The sequence below is a fragment of the Sciurus vulgaris genome (assembly GCF_902686455.1).
Source record: "Sciurus vulgaris genome assembly, chromosome: 1".
NCBI lineage: Eukaryota > Metazoa > Chordata > Mammalia > Rodentia > Sciuridae > Sciurus > Sciurus vulgaris.
In genome coordinates, this window is record NC_136461.1 from 162761715 (window position 1) to 162786883 (window position 25169).

At 33.8% G+C, this 25169-nt stretch overlaps 1 protein-coding gene across 1 annotated transcript in view; it reads left to right on the forward strand.

Moving 5' to 3' along the window:
* Nucleotides 1–25169, forward strand: part of LOC306665268 (uncharacterized protein) — a gene marked incomplete at its 5' end in the record, with an annotated part of 145909 nt that overhangs the window by 118290 nt on the left and 2450 nt on the right. Inside the window, one exon of the mRNA XM_079146638.1 lies at nt 14398–14457. Within this exon, the coding sequence (XP_079002764.1) occupies nt 14398–14457 (60 nt within the window). The remainder of the gene's footprint in view (nt 1–14397; nt 14458–25169) is intronic.

Sequence of the window (25169 nt, forward strand, 5' to 3'; positions counted from 1 at the left end):
AGAAATGTAATAGAATAATTTACCAAAAAGTTGGTGGTATTGTGTCAAGTCATCACAGGAAATTAATGATGAGACTCTGGATGAGGTCAGTTTTCTCTACAGAGAATTTAGACTTTTTTTTTTTCCCTAGTGGGCAGGATTATGGGAAAATCACCTTGATTTAATCAAGACTGGTCAGTTTTCAGATTGCTCTCTCTTCTAGTTTAAAGATTTTTGATGTCCTGCTCTTCAAAACTCAGGGTTTTAACAAAGCCTCTTCTCTTTTGTGGAGCTTTTCATTCAATAAATAGAGTCTGAAATTGTTCCTGACACGAAGGATAAAATTATTAAAGTTACAGTCCTTTTCATTCAAGGGACTTGAAAACAGACTTGATCATTACATTATTATCTGTGACACAGCAGCAAAATCGGTCAGCTTTATAGCCATTGTGGTGATACTATGGAGTAGCTCACAATCCCACAGTTTTGACATTTTCTGTAGAATCCATAATTTAAAAAAAAAAATTATTTTCTTAGATTTTATTGCAGGTAGGAGCAATCAAACAGCTCAGTTGTAACTGATGTATTTCGAGGTAATCTCTGTGAGGGGCTTGACTTCTGAAGAAACAGACAAAAATCTCAGAAGGAAAATGTTTTGGTCCTTCCCATTCTCTGGTCTAGTGTGCAGGCTGTGACCCTATTGTGACAATGTTGCCAACAAAACGATGTTACAGCAAGAAGCTAGCTAGATCCTCTTGATGCATCAGCCAGCTGGACACCCACCTGGCCCACAGACTTATAACATCCGTCCAATCAACCTAGGATTACTTCAAGACATTTAAGTAAGTCTGTAATACATTCTTATTTATACCCAAAAGAAGAGGCTAAGAAGAAGGAACAACTGGTTTTGCAGGGAGAACTTATAGAGAAGGTAATTCCTGTGAATCTAGTTAAAGGGTATATCGTATGATCTAAGTCTAGAAGAATGAACAGGCATTCTTGGATGGCAATGGTAGAAATTGTGAGGTGATCTACACTTGGAACACTACAAGAAGCATTAACTTAGGAAACAAGCTTGAGACAAAGAGAATATGACAGATATCTGTGGGAGTGTAGGAAGTAATTCGATATCCTATTTTGCAAGAGCTTGATTTTTGTACAGCTGAGGCTCCTAACTTCACTAGGAATCCACTGACATTCTTAGGTAGGGAGGTATATAATCTTTGTTTCAGAAAAATAGCTCATGTGGAAAATAACTTGTGGGTGTGAGCATAGGAGGGATTTGGTGCTGGCTACCTAGTGCAGGAATACGTGCATCAGTGGCTTCAAAACAGTTATACTGAAATGATTTATTTTAAATGTACTTGTTCAGTGATGGAATTAAAATATAATCTATACATCTACATATGGCATAGGCCTTTGATATTTTTAGATGGATATCTGTATCTATGTACAGTCACAAAGGGCAAAATCAACATGGCTCCTCCTGTTAAAAGTCCTGAGGCTTTTAGTCTATGGCACTTTTTTTTTCTTTTCCTTGACCTGACAGAGCTTCAGTTCATTGAACTTCTGGGCACAAAGCAACAGACATCTGGTCAGTGGAGCTTTCTGTAATTGATATGTTAATTAAAAATGACTTTTGGCTCTTAGAATTTTATTTTTCATACTACATATGCCCTGTGGCATTTCACAATGGGTGTTGTTATATAAATATAAAATACAAATAAACAAAGAAAGCAATTCATTATTGCTTCCGGACTTCAAGTTGTACATGATGTAACTCTAAATGCTTTCTTTCACCTTGCTCTGTCCAGAACATTCTGGGATTTCCTCCAGGGTAAAGATCAGTTGAGTGGGATTCATGCATCTGTCACATCTGGACTATCTCAGTAGAGCCTCGTCTGTGTGAGCTGGGCCATGGGAAGGTTGCCTACTTCATAAAGTGTGGATGCTTGCTCATGTTTTGCAGACAAAAGCATAAACATACTACCCAATTCTTTACTTTCTAAAGCCGGATTTTGATACATTATTTCTATTACTCATACCAACACCAACCACAGAAAATATCAGGACAAATTTATGCCAAGGTAAAACCACTCAGCAACCCTGTGGCATGAGGGAGAAAATAGAATCCCAGTCTCTCTTTTGGAGCCTTGACTTCTAAACAATGATGGCATACATCTTGTGAGACGAGAGAGACTACAAATAATAACAGAATGTAACCACAAAACAACAAAAACTGTGATGAACTTGGATTAGCATGTGCATAAAAACTTGGGAATTTTTCTTCTATTTTCTTTTCCTAAACAGCCTCCGAAAGAGGGATTATATGGTCCTGAAAATACTGAAGTTTGGAAGAAGGAGAAGAGGAGCTTAAATCCCTCTATATTAGGGGAAAAAAAGTGGTTGATTATATTTTGTAGATATAGACAGATCCAAATAGATAACATCTTCCAAAGGATTATACTTTATACTTAAAAATTAAATGCACAGTTTAATATTTCAACATAGAAAAATATATACTAAGGCCTGTAGGATAATATATATTTGTGGGTAATAATATGTACCAATCTGAAAATGATGAAACTTAATGTTATGAGAAAACCAAAATGATACTTTCAACATATGACTTTGTTTTAATTCTAGTTATCAAAAAGCAAAGTTGAATTTCCTGATTCATTTAATTATCATTACAATAGCAAAAATATTTTATTGACTTGCAAATTATAACATAAAAAAGTGATAACACTTATGAGATTTATTTTAAATTTAATAAACTATGATGGAAAGATAGTTTTGATTGCTTATAGTTTTGAAAAGATGAATGTCAAGAAACTAACACCTCACTTTGCATAAATGCTATATTAAAATGTCAAAAACAACAACTAATTGGCCTAAAGATTTTATCTTTAGTGTTTAACAGACTTTTTAGAGCACCTGCTTTAAGAAAGCTTTATCTTAATTCTGGGGAATGAGACATATAAAAATAAACAAGAAAATTCTGTCCTTTTAGTGGGTTTTATAGTCTATTTTTGGAGATCATTAAATAATATCTCAATTGAATGAGTGGTGATAAAATGCTGGTCTCTCAAAGTCTTACAATTTGTTTTCTCCTGCTATTCTTGGTCATCAGCAAAACTGCTGGTAACTGTTGAAGGATTCTCCATATATTACTTATTTAAAACTCATGACAAGTCTATGACATATAGAGATTATTATTCCTATTTTACAGATGAGGAAACCAGGACCCAGAAGAAACAAGATACTTATCCAAAACACTTAAGGGATAGAAATAAAACTAAAAACCATGCTTGTCTCTTTGATCGCAGAGTTAACATTTTTAACCTCTACAGATCCGTACTCTGTATTCTTTCCAGAGGGATTTCTCTAAATAAGTCTGATCATGACACTTTATATACTTTTTATTTCTCTAGTAATTACCTTTTGCTTATAGAATAAAATTTAAATTTTCTAACATTTTATTCACAGTCATCTACCCATTTCTTCTGTTGCCCATCTATCTTTGTTTCATACTTGAACCCCTCTAACCCTACCATTCTGAATTCCTTGAAGTTGCCTGTACGCTCTCTTGCGTATCTGTGTCTTTGCTTATGCTGCTTGCTCAGCTTTGAATATCTGTTTTTCTCTTCTGTACTTATGGCACACACTTTTCCTTCATAGTAAACTCTAGCATCACCTGTATCATCATTTGCTTCTATATCCTATGATGCAGATATTTCTTTAAACTTGTATACCTGCCCCCACTCTCTCCACATTATGTATATATAAATATATACACATATATTTATACACACACACACACACACATATATATATATAATTTTTTTTTTTTTTGCAACAGGGCACTTAACCACCGAGCAATATCCCCAAACTTTTTAAGCATTTTTAATTTTGAGAAAGGTCTAACTAAGTTGCTTTGGGTCTCACTAAGTTGCAGAGGCTGGCTTTGAACTTGCGATCCTTCTGCCTTAGCCTCCCAAGTCACTGGGACTACCGGTATATGCTATCATGTCCAGAAGATTATACATTTTCTGAAAGCAAGGTTTGGGGTGTTTTTTCTATTTTCCTCGTATATAGCACATAACAGAACACACAGAAAATGGTTGATCAATCAATTAATTAATAACCTTTTTTATTGATGAAAGAGCCACAGCCAATGGGAGCTAGGTTAGATACAGATAGATCTGTAGATATAAGTGATCCCTGGTTGTTGTTTACGGATCACATTTCTGAGTTGATTTAAAAGTCCTGTGTAGATATGAATAATGTACCTTCTAAACTCCCCATCAATTCTGGAACCCACCTATTCATATCTGTGCCTTATAGGTTGAAGTTTGGGCTTACCTAACAAAGGCCATCCATATGGCAACCCCTGCCAACTTATCCAGTACCCTCTCCTGCCATGTGTTCTTTTTTACTTTGACTAATGCCAAATGTCTTAAAATTTCCTAAATCATCAACTTATTTCACAACCCTGTGACTTTGCCTATGTTTTTGTTCTTCTCTTGTCATCCTGTAGGTGAGCTCATTTTCAAATCTTGTGCATGTGAAACTTTCTTTCTGAAGCCTTTTCCAAAGCTATCAGAGCCCTCCCCTTCCTGCCATGCACCTGCTGGGACGTGTCCTCTCTCTACCTGTTCTTCACTGCTTTCATGCCTTGCATATAATTTAATCTCATTCTCTGTTATTATAATTACCTTTTTAAAAAACTGATGTGTAGGTTGCATAAGTACAGGAACAGTGTCTTGCTCTTTATATCTCTAACTTCTATTGAAGCTTTAGCATGAGGTATAAGCAAGAGTCAAGTTGGTCCAATTGGTGTCTCTTATAAATGGAGATTGGTGGTCATAAATTTTAGAATGCCATTTTATATGAAACTTTAATTGATGTTTTATTTAGAATTATCAAAGTGCTAAACAGAACAGTCTTTCAAGTGAAGTGTTTTGGTTCAAGTAATGCATTTATGTGTCAGTTTTGTATTGAAAAATATGAGAAGGGCCATAATCCAATAATACATGTTCTTATAAGAATTAGCATTGAATCAGTTTGATTTCTTGTCTTGAAACAGGAAAATCACATTATTATTTCCCCCCAAATCCCTTTGGTATCTGTATGAGTAATTTATTTGACAGCATCTCTTTGGAAACCTATGTTTTAGCTATCAGACTTCCAGCTTGCTGGCTAAACATGTCAATGTCTGTCAGTGGTTACTTGAAAGTGGGACATTGGACTGGAGGGAGCTGGAAGACAGGAGTTTTATTTATTTCACTTTTTTTATGGCTTTGAAACTTTTAAAATAGGATGCATTACTTTGGTAAAGAAGTATATCACACTGAATATGATTCAAAAACTATTTAGAAAATATTTTATTATACTGGAGTTTTGGAATAATTTGGGGCTAAAAAAATCTTTCCTTTATACATCATCCTTAATACCCTATTTAGAGATACAGTTACTTTTTCCAAAATCATGACTCACATGTTTCAAGGATGAAATGCACAGAAGATAAATGAAATAAACTAAAGTCCTCCTTGTTCCCTAGAATTTCTGCCTCCCAATATAAAATACAAGAGAACATTTCCACTGGAAATATCCATATACAAAAATCACAATAAGCACATTACTTTATGATCCAGATACATGTTTTCATTTTCCAGTTCAAAATGAATTTGAAAATAACAAACAAGATGTGATGTGAATAAAATATGCTAATGCACTGTCTTAAATTCCATTTCACCTGGTGTTGTTTGTTAAGTCATCTGGAGAATGGATACAGAAGTTTAGCAATTTCTTCAATCCTGCCTCTGTTTTCTTACCAATTATTTTTTATTTAAATATTTCAGTCTATATTTCTAAAATTCGTACTTTCCCTTGTTGCTTCTCAGGTCTTCAACATGCCTTTTATTCACATGGCTTTTTTAAAAAAAATGTATTCGCTTTAAATATTTTTCCATGCGCCAAAATATTTTATTTCCAATCCGTGTGAATGATAGTTTATTTGAGCAAATAATCACATTTGACATCATTTTTTGCTTCATTCTCGCTGTTGCATATAAATGGTCTAAACCTATCCTTGCTTTTTTTCCCTGTGTATTTTCTCTTAAGTTTCTGTTTTTCTCTTTTATTATTGAGGCAATGCAATTGATTTTACAAGAATATTTCTAAATGTAGGCCATTTGCAGATGAAAGTTTGACTTTTATTTCTTATCACCTATCTCTTTCCAAAGCTTAGGAAATTTCTTTGGTGCCTATTATTCACTTCATTTCCAAACATTTATTAATGTCTACTGAGTTCCAGTTAGTGCTGTGACCTGTAGGCAACACAGAGCAAGTGCCTGTAATCAGACAAGGAGGACTAACAACAGAAAAATAAATGATTTTGGTTGTAATTAGCATTGTGGGGATGATACAGCAGAGACAGCAAAGCTAGAATGCCAGGATTGGGGAGTATGTTTATAAAGCACCACACAGGGAAGTCCTATAGATTCACTGACACTGAGAAAAGACCTGAAGGAATTGAGGAAATGAACCAAATATGTATTTTAAAAGAAGAGTACTCCAGAAAGAGGCAAGGGTCATGTGCAAATCTACCTATTATGGGAGTGGATAGTATGTTAAACAACCTCATGGAGTAGAAAGGCAACCAATATAACTAAAGTGGAAAGTAGAACAGATGAAAGTGGAAAGAGATTAACTTAGAAAGTAGTAGTGGCAGGTGAACATGAAAGTCTTTATGTTATAAGGACTTTTATCTCTCTGTGACCTCCCTCTTGCATGTCTGAAATGAATCTTAAAAATCCTTGAATTAGTCCTCATAGTTCTAACTTTATTCTTTTCATATTGTTTTCTTTTTGCTTTTCAGTGTGTTGAGATAAAACCTTGGTTCAATCTTACAGCTTACCAGGGAAAATCATTAATAGTATCCATGTCACTAATTAGTGCAATGACTTTTAAAAAAAATCCTCAGTTTTAATTTCCAAGAATCATGTATCATTAAATATATCTATTATGGCACATGTATCTTTCTGGTGCTTGAATTTGTGTCTGTATTTGCAGATTAGACACTCAATTGGTAGCAGGAGTGCTTATCTTCAACTCAGGTATGAATTCCATACAGAACAAGGGACACAGATTCTTTTTGCAGGAGCCTTAGTTCTGTTGATCAAGTGGAGGAAATGGACTGCAGGAGGTCAGTTGCTGAGTTTATGAATGTTGTGTTTTCTGACCTGCTTCTCTTATGAAGTCATGTGTGCAGGGAGGAGACGGGGGGGGGTGGGGTGCTGAGTTCTGATAGTCTCTTCTGTTTCTCCTCATAAAAACAAAACCCACTTCTAAATTAAAGCTCATAACTTGCCATTCTTGTTGTGGAATTACCTGTTTTATATTCTAAAACACTGTGCTGAAGTCAGTAGCTCTAGGAGAAAAAAAAAAAAAAAAAAAAAAAGAAAGACTTGAAGGTTCCATCCATATAGTAGGCCTTCCATGTCAGAAGGTACCAATAGTGGAATGAAAGTATTCAGGAAAAAGATTGTGTCTATTATAGAGAATGTATAGACTTTTATTCTTCCTTCTCAATGAGTCCCAAGCAATAGAGTATGACAACTATTTATACAACACTTGGGTTCTACTAGATATTTTAAGTCACCTAGAGAATGATTTAAAGTATAAAATTAGCATGTATGTATGTTATATACAAACACTAGGTCATTTTACATAAGGGGCTTGAAACTTTTTAGTATCCAGAGAGTCATGGAACCAATGTCCAAGAATACCAATGGGAAATCATAACCTAATTAGCTGAATGATCTCCCACACAAATATTTTTTTTGTCCATGAAAAGTATTATTTTTTATAGCTAACATTTATATGAGATTGTGATTATCTACATTAGTTTTTCAGAGTCCATGTATGTGACTTCTAACTTATACTATGTTAGTTATAGTATACAGATACTATTTAACTGGTCTATTTTTCCTCTCTTTTCCAACATTGCTGTAGATTTAATCATACATTAATATTTTTGTCCCACTTCAATTTGGGTATGGAGAAATGGTCAAACCTTGTATTCTGGTAGCCATGTTGAATCAGATGCACCTAATTTGATATTTACCTCCCCCCTGAAAATTATGCACACTCTCCAGCTTGGTTTTCATGAACAATAGGTATTAGGAAATAAGTAAGCACCAATAAACTTGAGAAAGCTTTCCCTGGACATGGTAGTAAATGTAATGTATACTTGGCATTTCTTTAATAGTAAGTAGGTATGAGATTTAAATAGGAAAGATTAACATTATTTATTTCCCCCTGGTCCTTCCAGTTCACAGGGTACTTATTTATCCCACTTCCATCTTAATGTTTTAAAAGAAATAACCAAATCAGTTTTTCTTTAAACAGTTAAATATAAGTTCAATAAACATTGCTTAACATGGGATTTATTTTTAAAATGTTTTCTCTACCTAAATTTTCTTGTATATGATCAATCTTAAGCTATCCTTGTAATTTACAAAGACATAGAAACAATGTTGTAACATACTCTCTAGTGGTTCATCAAATTCTTTTCACTTTCTTCCTGAATGCACAGCTATACTACATTTACCACATTTCCTCTCAGTTTCTAGATTTCCCATCATAAGCAAACCTTCTCCATCTTCCTTTGCTCCAGTCTGGATTCAATACTTCTCAAGCTAGAGTTCATTTGAAATAGAGAAGAAAGACATGATGGTCATAGAATAGTCACAGAGACATTGTATCAATTGTGCAAGACAAGATGCTCTGTGGTCTGAAGGGATAGTTACAAGAAGCACAACTGATGTTACTACCACTAAGTAACATGTTGCGAAGGACATTGGTAATGGCTAGCACTTTCTATTTTATTCAAAACCTTCAAAATCCATCACTATTAAAATTGAATTCTTTTTTCAGTTGGGTCAAATAATGTGACATTGAGCTTCATATATTTCTTTGCTGTATAGACTAAAAAAAGAAGTGCAAGAGAAATAAATGAGTTGTAGAAGTAGTGGGGAGGGAAAGGAGAGAGAGAGAGGGAAGAAAGAATACAGGGGGAGATTTTTGAAAAGGAGACAAATAGATTTATAAAAATAGAAAAAAATTGAGATTCTAACTTTAAAACCTTCTAAATATATATCTGTACTTATTACACACACATATGTGTAATGTCTAATTTCAAAATGTAGAGAACAATGAAGAACAATTAGGTTTTACCCCAGTGGGTTCCTAGCAAAGTGGATTAACACATTAATCAGATTTGAAACAATTCTTTCTAAATTGTGACTGGGTACAGTGGATGGAAAATAAACTTTGTTCAAGTTTCTAGGGGTAAAACACAATTGTTTTATCACTGGGCTGGCAACAATATTTTTAATTTTGTTGTCACATGTTAAGCTTTCCAAGCAATTGAGTATGTAATTTCTTGGGCTCTAATGAAAATTGTCATTGTATTTGTACAACAGAACTTTTTTTCTCTGCTACTAACTATAGGAAATAAGCAAATAAGCTGCTGTAAAATTCAAGTGGAAATGCTAAAATTAATAGAGAAGCACTTTCCTGGCATGCAGTAGGCACTGGGTTTGATTCCCAGCACTGTAGCATTGTCAAAGTTAAAAAAATAAAATAAAAATAAAGCTAGAGAACTTATCGAGACAGAATAAAGCTACCATAGTCATCAAAGCATTATTGGCATACATGACACAAGTGGACCAAAGGAACACAAGGGAGTCCAGCAAAAAGAATTCAACGTATGTGGTCAATAGAATTTGTATAAAATTCCTGTCATTCAGTATGAAAATGATAATCTTTATGAACAATTACTTCAATGGAAAACAAATGAACTTTAATCTCTAAATTCTTGCTATACAAATAATAAAAAAAAAGAATTCAAATAGACCAAACATTTCAACATAAACCTTATAGAATAAGATATAAGGAAATATATTTATGACTTTGGTGAGGGCAAATACTTCTTAGGACTAAAAATAGCAGATATAAAAATTTTTTAAAATTGGAAATGAAGTCAGAATGTCAGAGACATCTGCATTTCCATGGTTATTGCAGCACTATTCAGAATAGTCAAGAGGTGGATATCTGTCAACTGGTGAATGGATAAAGAAAATATTGTGCAATGAAATACTATTCTACCACAAAAATGGATGAAATGTTCTTTGGGACTATATGGCTAGAACTGGAGTTCTTTATGTTAAGTGAAATAAACCAGACACAGAAGGACAAGAACCACATTGTCTCACTCTTATGTAGAATCCAAAAAAGGTCAATCACATAGAAGATGAGCACACAAAGGTGATTACAAGAAGATGGGAAGACTAGGGGAAGGAGAGAAGAAAAGAGGTTGATCCTTGGGTACTAAAAGCTATCGTTACATAAAATTAGGGATTTCCAGTGCACAATAGCACACAGAACAACAAGAGAACTACAGAAAGCACTTATATACTGTATATTTCAAAAAAGCTACAAGAAAAGATTTGGAATGTTTTCACAGTAAAGAAATGATCAATGTTTAAGGAGACAGGAATTTTTGCCCTGATTTAAACATTATACCATATGTACATATATTGAAGCATCACATAGGAAGCCACAAATATAATTTTTAAAATGGATTTGTTAAAAAATAAATTTAAAATTAACAAATTCATCAATATTATCAATATCTCCTTTTCAAAAGACAGGATTAATGCAATCAACAGAAATCCAAGAACTAGGAAATATGCATAGTGCATAAATCTGAAAAGGGATGCAGATACACAATATATAATGTACTACTACATAAAAATAGTAAGAGGATAAAATACCCAATTATAAAATGAACAAAGGACTTGAAAATGCACTTCACAGAAAAAAAAAAAAATCTGAGAATGGCCAGTAAGTCATGAAAAAATGTTCACCATCATTAGTCATTAGGGAAATCCAATTTAAAACCAAAATTATTCAGTGAAATGGCTAACATGTAAGAAAAGGAAAATATGGTTGAATATTTCAATGGATAAAATGAACCACAAGGCTTATCCTTACTTTATTAAAAATAATAAGATGTATAAACCTAGGCAGATCAAACACTAAAACTTGCACAGAAAATTCAGAAACATAAAGCTTCTGAAAGTAAACACAGGAGAATATTTTCATGACTTCAGTGTTGTAAGTTGGCATGTGTCACAAAGATCAACTGAAACTACTGCACACTGCTGATGTTAGTGTAAAATTACACAACCAGCATGGAAAGAGATTTGACTATTGCCTCTAAAGTGAGTCCACCAAACCCCCTGACTGAATATTTCCACTACTAAGTATTCATCCCAAGGGATTAAAAGAAATGAACACAATTTTTTTTTTCATAAGAAGGTTCAGAGGAGTCCAAATCCAAATAATAAAATGATTGAAAAACACAAATATCCATTGCTAGTTTGAATTTTAAGTATCCCCAGAAGGTCAATGTGATAAATGCTTGGTCCCCAGCTAATGGCGCTGTTGGAAGCTAGTAGAACCTTTTAGAAGACGGTACCTCATGGAAGGAAGTCAGGTTATAATGGTCATGACCTTGGAGAGGAATATTGAGACCCCAGCTCCTCATTTTCCATTTCCTGGTCAACCTGAGGTTAAACAGATCTTCTCCACCATGCACTACTGCCATGATGTATTGTCTCACTACAGGCCTTCAACATGACCTGATACCTCTGAAACCACACACCAAAATAAACCTTTCCTCTTATAAGTTGCTTCAAGTATTTTGTGTTAGTGACTAAAAGCTAACATATTCATCAACAGGAAAATGAATCAACAAAGTGTGGTTCACTATGACAATAGAATAAAGGTAACAAACTTACACGTACCAACAGGAGAGATTCTTACAGAAATCAGGCAATGGAAACAAAACTGAAAACACAGAAGCACCTATTGTAAGATTTCACCTGGTAAAATAGTCCAATCTTACCTATAGTAATAGAAATCAGTAAGTGGTTTCCTCCATGATGGAAAAAGTTTTGAGGACAATTTCCAGGATGACAGAGCTTCCCTATTTTGTTCATAGTTAACAGTAACACATTTATACATAACTGTCAAAACTTATTGAACGAAAATGTAGGAAAAGTACATAATTTTATGTAATTTATATCTTAAAAAGTCATCTGAAACATCATCTATAAAGGGACTAGAGTTCAGTTGAATGATGTTTGTTGGTTGGTTGTCTATCAAATGCAGGGTACTCAGACACCGATTTGGTTGAAGAACCCCTCTTCTGCCCCAAAAAGGGAAAGAAAAAAAGATACAACTTTTAAGAAGAAAAATGACTTGGTATATATTAAATCCTCTTTGTTTTATTGAAAAACTATTTTTTGAGCACCTGTCATCTCACCTATTCTAGACACTGGAAAAAGAAAGGTAATGAAGAGATGACTTTTCTTCACAAATTTTCTAGTGGAGAGAAAAATAAGTGCATACTACCAGGTACTCTTTCTGGAAGAACAAGGGAAGTTCACATGGAGAAGACTGCATTGTAGGAGGCCCAAAATGAATAATGAAGGAGGCCATTTGGAATTCGGGAAATAAAACAGATAAATTTCAGAATTTGTTTTGATGGTGCAGATAAATTTTTAACTATTATAGACTTTTGTTACTTTATGAAGAAATAATATGAAAATAAAAAAGAATAATTATGACTTTAAATTGTGGATCATTACTTTTCTGGAAAAAAGAATACCTTGGGCACAGTTCGGAGAGTAGAATGTGGGAGGATATCATTATCTAATACATGAATGAAATTCTATTCTTACACAACCAAATTATGCTAACTGGGAATCCTGGGTCCCTCCCTGTTCAGCATTTCTCACACATGTGAGAAGATCTAGGATTTCCACTCCCTGCATATGTTAAGTATGTCACCCTGGACATCTGCTAATGCTGAACATCTGTTTTTTGTTTCCACTGGATTGCCAAAAAGAGAATGGGGTCATTAGTTATTCTACAATGTGAAGCTTTCCAGAACATTATCTTTGTGTGAGGAATAATAATGTCAGGAAAGCCATATCCACCACAATTAATTCCAAAGTTTGTTTCACACTGAGAGTCATTACAGGCATGATTTCAATGGAGATTGCCAAACTATCACCAGACTTCAAATAAAAACAAAGTAGTTTTATACAGAATTTATCACCCAGGAATCATTGTAAACTGGTGCTTTCTGAAGACTAAAGTAAAAACAAGTAATAAATAAGCTTAGATACTTAGTATGTCTGGTGAATTATCTAACATTTAAATTCTGATTAGTGTAGTTTGAATCCAGAAATATTTGCTAAAAAATGAATGACTATGTGGCTTGCTCTCTATTTTTATTTTATTTTTTGTTAACTATCACAAGTTACTATGTGGTCATGCTGAACCACTGAAGATTTACTGTTATGTGAAAGACCATATTCCAGAAAGGAAATTATATGACTTTTTTATTCTTATTATGTGTCAAGGTATGCAGCTAAATTCATTATCATTTGAATTAAGTTGATCATCCATAGACTGTAGATACCATTGTAGGCTAGGTATGAATAATTGTAAGGTTAGGTGAGGCTCTCTTTTCCTTTTAAGAAATTTATTTATGTATTTGTGTGTTTAGTGTTTTAAAATATGTAAAATGCAATAGATGTATAATCACATTCTTCTAAATTATAAAAATGCTGTTATGCATTTGATAACTAAAAGCTCTATGGAAGATTATTGGTAAGATAGTTGTTTTAAATTTTTATACACTGATTACATAAACATTTTTTCCAGATATATGTGGGAAAATATTCACTTATATTTATAATTTGTATTTAAAGTTTACAAGAAGCAAAAAGGGTAATTAACAGGCAAAATGGAATAACAGTGCTACATAGCACTATAGAGATCTTGCTGGTCAAATCTTCATATAAAAAAGGGGAACAGGTCCAACTTTACCCTTCTGTTTCTTACCTGCTTTGTGTTTTATAAAGTGGTAGTGTTATTAAGAAGGAAGAACGCCTGAAAAGACTGTGTGCAGGAGAGGAAAGTTTGGGTACATCTCACTTTATAATGAATACAGCCAAATTATAAATTATACATAATTGTGTACATTATATGATAGTTGTTCACTATAAGTACCAATAAAACTATATTTCAAAAGACTTTTTAAAGATCTAACTTTATTCTTCATATCTGATGTATTATTTACTTGTTATCTCATTTCTTTTTACTATGTGCCTGTTCAACTCATCTGCTCTTATTTCCAAGCTGTCCACATTTATGTGCATTCAAAGTTTGCTTGGATGATAAATTTAGAAGTTAGAGATACAGAATGAACTGCTAAATAATTGAAAAAATATTGGTTCAGTTCATCAATCTAATCTTATGCTTTTTTTGTAGGAAGATGTCAAAAATGAATATCTGAAGAAGGCAAAACAAAAGGAATGGAACGAGTTCAAGGTATACTACCACCTATGCACAGAAATATCTGGCATAACCAATTCTTTCCTTTTAGTAGACAATATTAAAAGAGTAACATCGGAGAGTGCAAATATTAAGGAGAACAATCTAATTACAATGAATCCATGTTAAACAAAATATTTCAAGTGAAAAATATATAAATTCTTGTGGCTTAGTACAATCTTGTGAGAGACATGCAAATTACTTCTGTATGGTAACTCAATTTTTTTCTTCAAATTTACAGGGAGGGATATATATATTAAGCATATACTGTGTGCTAAGTAGTTTATATGTGTTGTGCAACTTATTGCCTTAACTAAAATTGCTGCTTTCTTGTCATATGGAACAAGTGTTCCAGAGATCAAGTCCAGAGATCAAGTGTTTAAGTAGCACAGATAGTTAATACAAATTCCAGTTATATTAGGTTTCTCAGATGTGTTCAACTCATTGTAATGAGTTCTTTGTAATTTTAGGGTATTTTCTTTTTGGGCTATAGAATGTGGCTGCAAAGAGAAGTTAAAACTGTGTTTATTTTGTAATATGTATGTCAAAGGGAAAAATCAGATTTTCACATTGCTGCTGGATTAATCCAGAGTTTTGGCACTGAAAAATTTTCAGAACGATCATCACCACCTCCATCAGTTAGTTATCCAACACCACATATAAGATACATAGAGTAGGTAAAACTCTTTAAAGATCTCTTTTGTGCACAACTTTAAATGCACTGAGAGACAAAAACAAGAATAACTCGAATACTGTGGCACACCTGAGAAACACAGTCTCCAAAATATGTAGAAAATACAAAAGGAAAATAAATAACAAAGATCTAAGACAATGTACCAATTGGTTCCTCCCCTCTGCCCCTGACTTCTTTTGTGGAACTGGAGTTTAAAAACCATGGTGCTTTACCCTGAGCTGCAACCCCAGTCTTATTTATTTATTTAATTTTTTTTTAAAATTAAAAATCATAAATTTACATAGGGCGATGTTGTTTGACTCATTCTGTTATTTTTTTCCCTTTCCCCCCCACCCTCCCACCCCTCTTTCCTCTCTATACAGTCCTTCCTTCCTCCATTCTTACTACCCTCCTTATCCCTAACCCTAAACCTAACCCTAACCCTAACGCTAAACCCTCCTACCCTCCATTATATGTCCTCATCTGCTTATCAGGGAGATCATTCGTACTTTAGTTTTTTGAGATTGGCTTATCTCACTTAGCATGATATTCTCCAATTTCATCCATTTGCCTGCAAATGCCATAATTTTATCATTCTTCATGGCAGAGTAATATTCCATTGTATATATATGCCACAGTTTCTTTATCCATTCATCAACTGAAGGGCATCTAGGTTGGTTCCACAATCTGGCTATGGTGAATTGAGCAGCAATGAACATTGATGTGGCTGTATCTCTGTAGTATGCTGATTTTAAGACATTTGGGTATAGGCCAAGGAGTGGGATAGCTGGGTCAAAAGGTGGTTCCATTCCAAGCTTTCTGTTGCATATGGTTTTCCAGTTTTCCCAGCACCATTTGTTGAAGAGGCTATCTTTTCTCCATTGCATATTTTTGGCACCTTTGTCTAGTATAAGAAAATTGTATTTATTTGGGTTTGTGTCCATGTCCTCTATTCTGTGCCATTGATCTACCTGTCTATTTTGGTACCAATACCATGCCGTTTTTGTTACTATTGCTTTGTAGTAGAGTTGAAGACCTGGTATTGCGAACCCCCTGCTTCGCTCTTTCTACTGAGGATTGCTTTAGCTATTCTGGGTTTCTATTCTTCCAGATGAATTTCATAATTGCTTGTTCTATTTCTGTAAGGTACATCATTGGGATTTTAATTGGAATTGCATTGAATTTGTATAGCACTTTAGGTAGGATGGCCATTTTGACAATATTAATTTTGCCTATCCAAGAACATGGAGGATCGTTCCATCTTCTAAGGTTTTCTTTAATTTCTTTCTTTAGTGTTCTGTAGTTCTCATTGTAGAGGTCTTTCACCTCTTTTGTGAGATTGATTCCCAAGTATTTTATTTTTTTCGATGCTATTGTGAATGGGGTAGTTTTCCTAATTTCTCTTTCTGAGGATTCATCACATATATAAAAATGTAGTAATTTGAGTTTTCTCCCTCTTTCTCTTTTTTAGTGTGGCTAAGGGTTTATCAATTTTGTTTATTTTTTCAAAGAACCAACTATTTATTTTGTTAATTTTTCCGATTGTTTCTTTTATTTATTTAATTTTGAGACAAGGCCTCACTGAGTTGCCAAGGTTGGTCTCAGATCTACATTCGTCTTGCCTCAGCTTCTAGAGTAGCTGGATTACAGGCAAGGTCCACTGCACCCAACCTTTTGCTGTCTTTTAAAGTAGCAACTACTCTTTATATTTCTGGCTAACACTTAGATGAATGTGGTATGAGACACCACATCATTGATACAAATGTCAGGAAGTACAAATGTCAGGAAGAGATTTTAAAGAGGGTGTTTTATTTTCGTAAAATAAAAAGGGACAGAAAATGCAGCTCATTTGTAAAATTCATGCTTAGCATGCACAAGGCCTTGGATCCAGTCCTCTCAGCACCCGAACAAAACAAGCAAAAAGAATCTGTAAAACAGAAATACTTCAATGAACCATGGACTCCTCAGATAAATAGAAGAAAGAATCATGGCTTTTCCAAAGATTCAATGTTGGTCCCTGGGTCTGGAATCCCACAGGTGAGAGCTGCAGAACAGTATAATTTAAGCCCATAAGCATTTCTTTCTTTTGTATTATAGGTGTATGTGGTAGATAGGGGACATTTACCCATTTACTAAGAAGGGCTGTATCAGAAAACCTTTCTAAATATTTATTTCTGGTGAGCAGAGAACAGTGAGAAAAAGAGTGGGACTAATGCCCAAGTGAAACTCCCTCCCATAACCATCTGCAATGATGCAAGCTTTGGCAGGGTGCAGTTTGCTTTTGCCTTGATAAATTCCTAATTCTGTGTTCTTTCTAAGCTAATTCTTATGAGTTCATTCATACTCTTGTCAATCAGTGAGACGTGATTTATTCCAATAAGGGATCTGCATTTTTTAGAATAATAAGATTTTAAGGTTTATACTATTGTTGAAATATTTAAGTATTTTTCCTTTTAAATTCTAGTTGGTTCTAAAATAAAACTTTACCAGTTCTTTACTCATCTACATCAAGTTAAATAAATTAAATATTTTAATATTTTTCATTTTTCCTAAAGTCTACATCTCATTTATTTAATTGGATGAAATTTTGTAAAAATTTTGTTTCTACCAAATTTGCCCTCTCGAACTTCTTTCATTTATCTAAAAGACCCTTCTTTCTCTCACCTGAAACACCTTTCTGAAGTGACTTGCAGTTGTGTATTGTCAGTTTCACTACTAAACTGATTTCAGTGAGGGAGAATGTGGGCGCATTGCTGTCATGTAATGAAAACTCAATATTTATGTTGAATGAATGAATGAAAGACAAACATAACATTGGTAGATGCTTCTATTGTTGAGGTGGCCCAGAATAAATATACCATAACTTTATGGATGTCACTCCAAATCTCCTTGCGAGAAGGTTTCTTGGCAGCTTTGGAAGCTGAAAGCCCTTTCCTTATTTGAGTTGTTGTTTCTATAAAAATACCTGCTGCCAGACACAGTGATGCCAGACACTTAGAAAACAATTCAGGGGGCTTCTAGCTGGATATGTCAGACTCTCAAATTCATTAAACTTCTTGTGAGAGAACTTTATAAAGAGTGATTCTCCAAACTGTATCTGAGATTGTTGCTCTTATCCCAAGCCCTAAGATATGGGATGTTTTGCCAACTGTGCAAGTTCAACTGCCATAGAAATTCTTGTTAAAGATCTCCTTGTTACCTGCCATTTGATGATTGGTCCTGGCAGAATGTCTGTTCTGCTGCCAATGAGTTGTTGTGAAAGTCAACCTTGATTTGTTTTCTTCCTATAGTTTATCCATCAGAGAATATCAGAACACCTACACATGGACTAAAACAATCTCATGAGAGTGAGCACATCAAACTTCATAATTTGTAGACATTATACATGCATTAACAAGAAGAGAAAGTCAGTGTTCATGTTCATGCTTTCTAGCCTTGCCAGAAGAAAGCAAAATAAATCTGCTGTAGGCATTTTCTGATTTATTCACTAAAAAGCAGAACAAAGAAACAATCAGAAAAAGAATGGAAGAACACATTAGTTGTACACTGTGGTATGTTAGTCAATATTCAACAAACTGTTCCTCCCACATTTTTAAAAAACCCTTGATTTGTAGCATTTGCCAATTTCCTGATAGATATATGTCCATCATCACTAAATTAAAGTTCCCAGTACAATGTCAGTGCATGTGCAGTTGGGAAGGGATGTACACAGTGGACTTATGGAGTGTGAACCTGCTCGCACCACCAGTTCCTGGTATCTTGTAAGGTTATCCACTTGCACAAACATAGCTCACCAACTTGATCCAGAAAACTGACTTTTAGTTTAAATTGTCCAGAAGATAAAGGAAGTGATGAGATGGGGAGCATTTCTACCAGCACTGGGGGGTGGGTACTGTTTGAAGAGGTAGGGTGACTACATAGCACATTAATAAAGATTTAGAGGGTACAAAATTGGGGGGACATAGTTCTCAGTATTCCTAACAACAGTCAAGACATCTCTCCTGGATTTTCCTTATAGTCTTTCTACATATTCTTGCTGGTTCTTGTAAATTAAATTTTCTCATGAATAATACTTGATATTTATGATTCCTGTTTATTACATACACCAGGCAGATCTACTATCAGATATCCTTGCCATTCTTGTCTTTGGTTAAACCCCTTTGCCATTCCGACACAGTTTGGCTTTCTCAAACATCCAGAGTCTGGTGCTTCATTTTCCTTTCTAAGACTTTGTCTTTATGACCATTCTATTCAGTTTAATTTTCTTATTCTTCCAAATTCTATTTCCTTTCTCTTCTTTGTGTTTCCCTGACTCCTCAACCAATTTTCAGAGTCTAGTCTTCCTTCAAATAGCAATTAACACTCTCTATTACACATTTCCTGATTGCACCTAGCTCCCTCTGAAAGTCCTTTCTAAACAAATTAGTATGGGCTATAATTTACAATTAGGCACTTGGTGACATACTGAAGTATTATTTGTTAATGTCTTAAATGTGGCTCCCTTTTTGTTTTTAAATATATTTTAATGTACTTGTGAATAGAGACCATATAAAATAGAATAGCACTAAACACATAAGAAAAACAAAGAAAGAATGTGAAGTCGAATATAGAAATGGGAAAAAAGAATAATTTGAGTAAAAGTTTGTCTAATACTTTTTATCAGGTTTTGACTTTATAACCTTAAAACATTTGGGATCTTTTAATAGTTAGAACTAAAAATGGTTAAGACAATAATACTTGCAATCTATTTACTTCTGTCAAATTCATTCTCGTAAGAGAGAATTTTGTTGAAAATCTAATCATTGAATGAAGAATAAAAGTATTAAGAATGAGGGTGGAATTGTGAGTTGATATGAAAATCTATTTTAGCATGAAAGAAAATGAAGCAAATAAAAGTACTAGAAAAAAATGAGAATGTAAGTATTTTTCAAAATGCCTGAATTAACTATTCTACATTAAGTCTCAAAACATATTCTGAAATTTTAATACAAAAATTCAGTAGGTTGCAAAAATAAAAGTACCAATTATGGGCTCAGTTTTGGTCCATAGCTATAATTTTCTTATGGGCTAACTGATTTTGTGAGTTAAGGAAAGGGTTCTGGTAGGCAAGGACTGATCATCCAATTTTAGTGGCCACATTAAATTGCTATTGGTTTATGTTAGTGTTTACTGAGTTTATTTTAATGAATCTTTACATTTAATAAGCATCTCAAATTAATCTAACAATATTAACTACTATTACTTTCAGTATTAGTAATTGTATCAAATGTCTCCAAATTTATGCTACAAAACTCAACCCCAGGAAAATACCTACAAAGAAAGTGGAAAAAAAGTCTCACTCACTTATGTTACAACCAATGTAAGTTATTTTTTGGTCTGTGATTTCAGATCCTGGAGCACATAATTCTAAGGGAAAATTTTAAAATAAATTTAAAGTGTCCAAATGTTCTAGCCACACATGTATTTTTGATTATTGGTTCATGTTCATATTAGCATTTTCACCTGTTCTTTTCCTCTAATATCATGTCTCTACTGTATCCCTTTAAATGTAAAAAAAAAAAAAAAAGAAATTAAATATCTTTTAGCTGTCTCTTCTCAAGGTTATATTTCACTAGGTCCTTCAGTTCCCTTCTTAAATCTTATTTCCTTTTTCTTTAATTATGTTGTTGCTCTCTTCTGAACCCTCCATGATTAACATGAGACTACTAAATTAAATTTCACTTGTTATGCTTAAGTCTCTATATACTAAGGTATTATATTAATTGACCTGGTGCCTCAGGCTAGTCTTTATGACTGAATAAAATATATTATTTAGAAGCAAAAATCTTTTTTTTTGCCTATACCAGCTATTGATTTTAATCACAAAACTTGCTTATTCTTCCCGTTGAGATTATTATGAAAAGAAATATTTATTATTAATCCCTTAAACTGTATCATGTTTTTGAGAACTTTGTGTCAGATCCTTCTGTTTGTAGGAATTTGGGCTTCTTGAAATCAAGTCCTTTGTTTATAAAAATAGCTCCAATACCAAGCAAAGAAATGACACACAGGTAGAACTTAATAAGTTAGATGATGAAAGTGGATCCATGATTCAAATGACTCATTATTTCCTGAATTGCAAAAAAAAAAAAAAATGCGTACAACTTAATAGTATCCATTAAACTCTACTTTGTATCTGGCTAATCAGAAGTAAATATAAATGCAACAGCCCTGATTTTAGAGATTTTCTGGGTCTTTCTAATGGGAGATGTAATAATTATAAAAATCACATACATACTAATAAGTGGACCCATTATATTGTGAGATGTGCATTAAAGGATATTATAAAGGTAAAATACTAGGCACATGAAATAAAATATTGGGTTCACCTAACATTTTTTCCTTTGAATTACTTGAATTTGCTTGTTTATGTTTAAAGACTAAACCTGAAGTCCTTAGTTATTGTAAATGGGTGAAAATTCTCAATTTATTTTTTCATTTCTGTGTATGAGTACACATGTATACCAGGTTCTCTAAATTGCTTGGAGGAATAGATGGGTGTATAAATTCTACCCACAGAAAGATCATTCGGGCATCTCAGATTGGCCTCTTTTATAATAGATTAAAATGCTCTTCAATTCAATAATTTATTTAGGATATGCTTACTAAGAGCTAACTGTGTTTTAGGTACTTTTCTAGGTTTATCTGTTATTTTTTTTAAAAAAAACTACAATACTTAAATGTGCAAGTTTGTAGTTTTTGTCCAAGTTTTCCTTTCAGAGGCTAGAATTTTCTTTAGATTCAGTATAAGATGTGGTATTTATAAAATACTAGCATTATATAATTCAAAGTATTCTGAAGGAAGCTGTTGTAGTTCCCTCATTTTTCTCTTCATGAACAAAATTTTTATGTTGATGTCCCTTATCTATAGTAATGCCTTATCTTGGATCTATACAAGTCTGTGATTGTTCCTTCAATATAAAACCCCAAGCAGTCATAATGATTCCTACTATAAAGATGTAAATATGTCTTCAGGTCAAGTGTAATTCAAGAATTGTCTAAAACAGGTTTTAAACCATATAGTGTCTGTCCAAATTACACATAGACCAATTGAATTAACTGTACAAAAGGCCGGTGTCCACTTATCTGTGGCAAAAGGATGAGAAATTCAGAGATGAAATTCAGGGCAGCAGGACAGACAGCTCAGTCATAGCTAGGTGATCACTCCATGTGAAATAAAGAGTACCTTATACTTAAAAGTTTTGAAAGGAAATTCAGTGTTTTAAGCCACAATGGATGACAAAGTTTTAAGTCCACATAGAAAGACAATGTTCTGGGATTCGTTGTTTGGCTATTTATTTTGTGTCTAGATATCCAAGCCTGATTTGATTACATATAGCAACATGGAGAAGGCCAAGTCAGGCCACAAATGGAATCTTTTGACAGGCATAACTGGCATTTTGGAATCAGGATGCACACTTGGATCTCAAGCCAGTTTGGTCTCTGAGAGTCAGAACTTTCTTAGGTACCAGAAAAGGTAAGCAATTTCACAAAATAGCACCAAGAGAGTACAGGTCAGTAGTAAAAGGACTTTATGATCTCATCCTCATGTTGTAACCAGATACCCATGTAGCCAAGAAAAGTCACAAGGTTGCCAGGTGCTGCCTTATAGAGTCAGGGTTGTACAGACTTTTATTTATGGTACAAGGCTAAGTCTACTGAGTTGTCTTCAAATTTGTATGTTTTTTAATAAGTTTATATATATATATGGAATACATATATTTATTTACATGAATATGTATGGAAAACGTATGAAACATTAAAAATATCTATTAAAAAGCATATATATTTTATGGACATTTATGTAGAGGCATATAAATAGCTAGAAAAACATTATGTGTGTATTTAGGGTGCTTTGATTTTTGTCCTGAGTACTTGACATTCATGGATGCATTTGTTTCATACATTTCAAAGATAAAAAATATAAACTATATTTGTAAATAACCTATTTCATATTCTGAATAAATGAAGTCTTTTGTCATCGGATGATTGCTGGTTTTCCATCTTTGGTTACTTGAAATTAATGATTTTGAGAATCCAAAACAACTGTCTTGCTCTCCTGCAGGTGAAATCAGTTCTCTTAGCTGGACTACTTTTCTGATAATGGGCTTGACCATTCTTCAGCTGCTGCTTTTGATAGAAGACATAATCAACTACACAATAAGAATGCATTTTCTGGAACCAGTTGAGCCCTTCTCAGAAAAAAATTGCTTGGTGGGCCAAGTTAAGTCATCAGAATTCACAAGCAATTCACACTGGAATAAGTGTCTCAGGGTGTGGGAATATGTGGACAGATTTTACCCTTTGTGTTTAACTTGGCAGTCTTTGGCCTCACTACACTGTTTTATAACAATGACATCTTCCTACATGATTCACAAGACTAGGTTTTTAATAGAAAAACCTGCTGGTTTTCATAAACTTGAGAAGGAAAGGATGGATAGGGCGACTATTGCAAAGATTTTGTCCATTTTCAAACCCAGCAATAAATCTAAAAAGTTCCATGTCCAGTGTTTACCACAAAAGAAAACTTGCTGAAAAGTGTTCAAATTAATTTTCCAGTGCATTGGGGAAATGCAATATGCTATAGTATCAGCTTCCACGTTTCCTTTCAGCTCCCCAGACACACACACTCTCTCTCTCCAAAAAGATATGCTTTAATTTTCTGTCCACTAAACTCATTAATTCCAATTTATTTTCAGTTTTGCTGCCAAATACAGTTATATTTTCCAGCTAAGGAAAAATATCATAAGGGAAAATGAGATTCTGATTCATACTGCAACATTGATGAAGACATTGTTCTAAGTGCAATAAGTCAGACACGGTAGGACAAGGATCATATAAGTCCCCTTATACAAGGTCTCACATTCAGAGAGAGAAGATGCAACAGAGCTCACCTGGACTTGGGGGAGCAGTGTGGGAATGTATTAGTTAAGAGGTAAAGAGTTTCAACTTGGAATGATTAAAGCATTGTGGAGATCAGTGGTGCTGAGGAATACATAGCAATGTAATGTCCTTAATGCCTCTGAACTGTGCACTTTAAAAGGGTTAAAATAGTAAATTTTTATGTATAATTTATGAGAGAGAATGAGAGTATAAGACAATAGATTTTAACTATATTCTAATTCCCAAATTCCAAAACAATAATTTTTTATTTTTTCCATTTTTCCTGTTTCAATTGTTAAAACTCAATAGCCTAAACTGAATAAATGATAAAACCCTATATTCCAAGTCTAATGTAACATCAACAACAAAGCAATAGAACTTAACCTTGTTCTTAACAAAAAACTGGTTAGCCTTTTGAAAAATGTTTATCTAACAAAGTATATGATAAGAATAAAAATAATGAAGGTCACTATTATCCAGTTTTCCAACTCCCAAAAACATTGTGTTTATAATTGGGTCTTTAATGGTGGGAGGTGGGGGCGTCCAATCAATCCAGAGAAGCTGTTGAGGTAGAGAATGGCTTCTTGTAGTTGATGGATGATGGAAAAATGAAGGTAATTTTAAAGAGCTTCTCACAAAACTTCAAAAGGAATTTTTTTAATGTACCCAATGAAAGTAGACCTGTGCCAGCCCCCTCATAAGAGCCACTGAGGTAACACACTTCAGAATAACTATGTGGTGTACCTGCAGAGGGTGGACCACACTGTGTTCTCACAAGTGATGCAGTTACCCAGGGCTAAGAGATGGGTGGGTTCAAAGCAGAACATGTCATAAATGACAATGCAGAGACCAGATGTTCCTCCTCAACAGCCTGATTACATTAGGTCCATGACATTGACACTGTTATGAATAGAATGGAAGTGATATCCAAGAATGACTAAGTTCAAATTTCTCTAAGTCCAAAGTGAATTTTTAATGTAGGAAAATGAAAGTCATGTTATTTTTTTATAAACTATGCTGGAGTAAATTTCAGGACCACTCAGTTTGCTTTTTCCTGAAAATCTGTTATTACATTTATTTTATATCTTACCATCAATTGTACAATTATACTTTA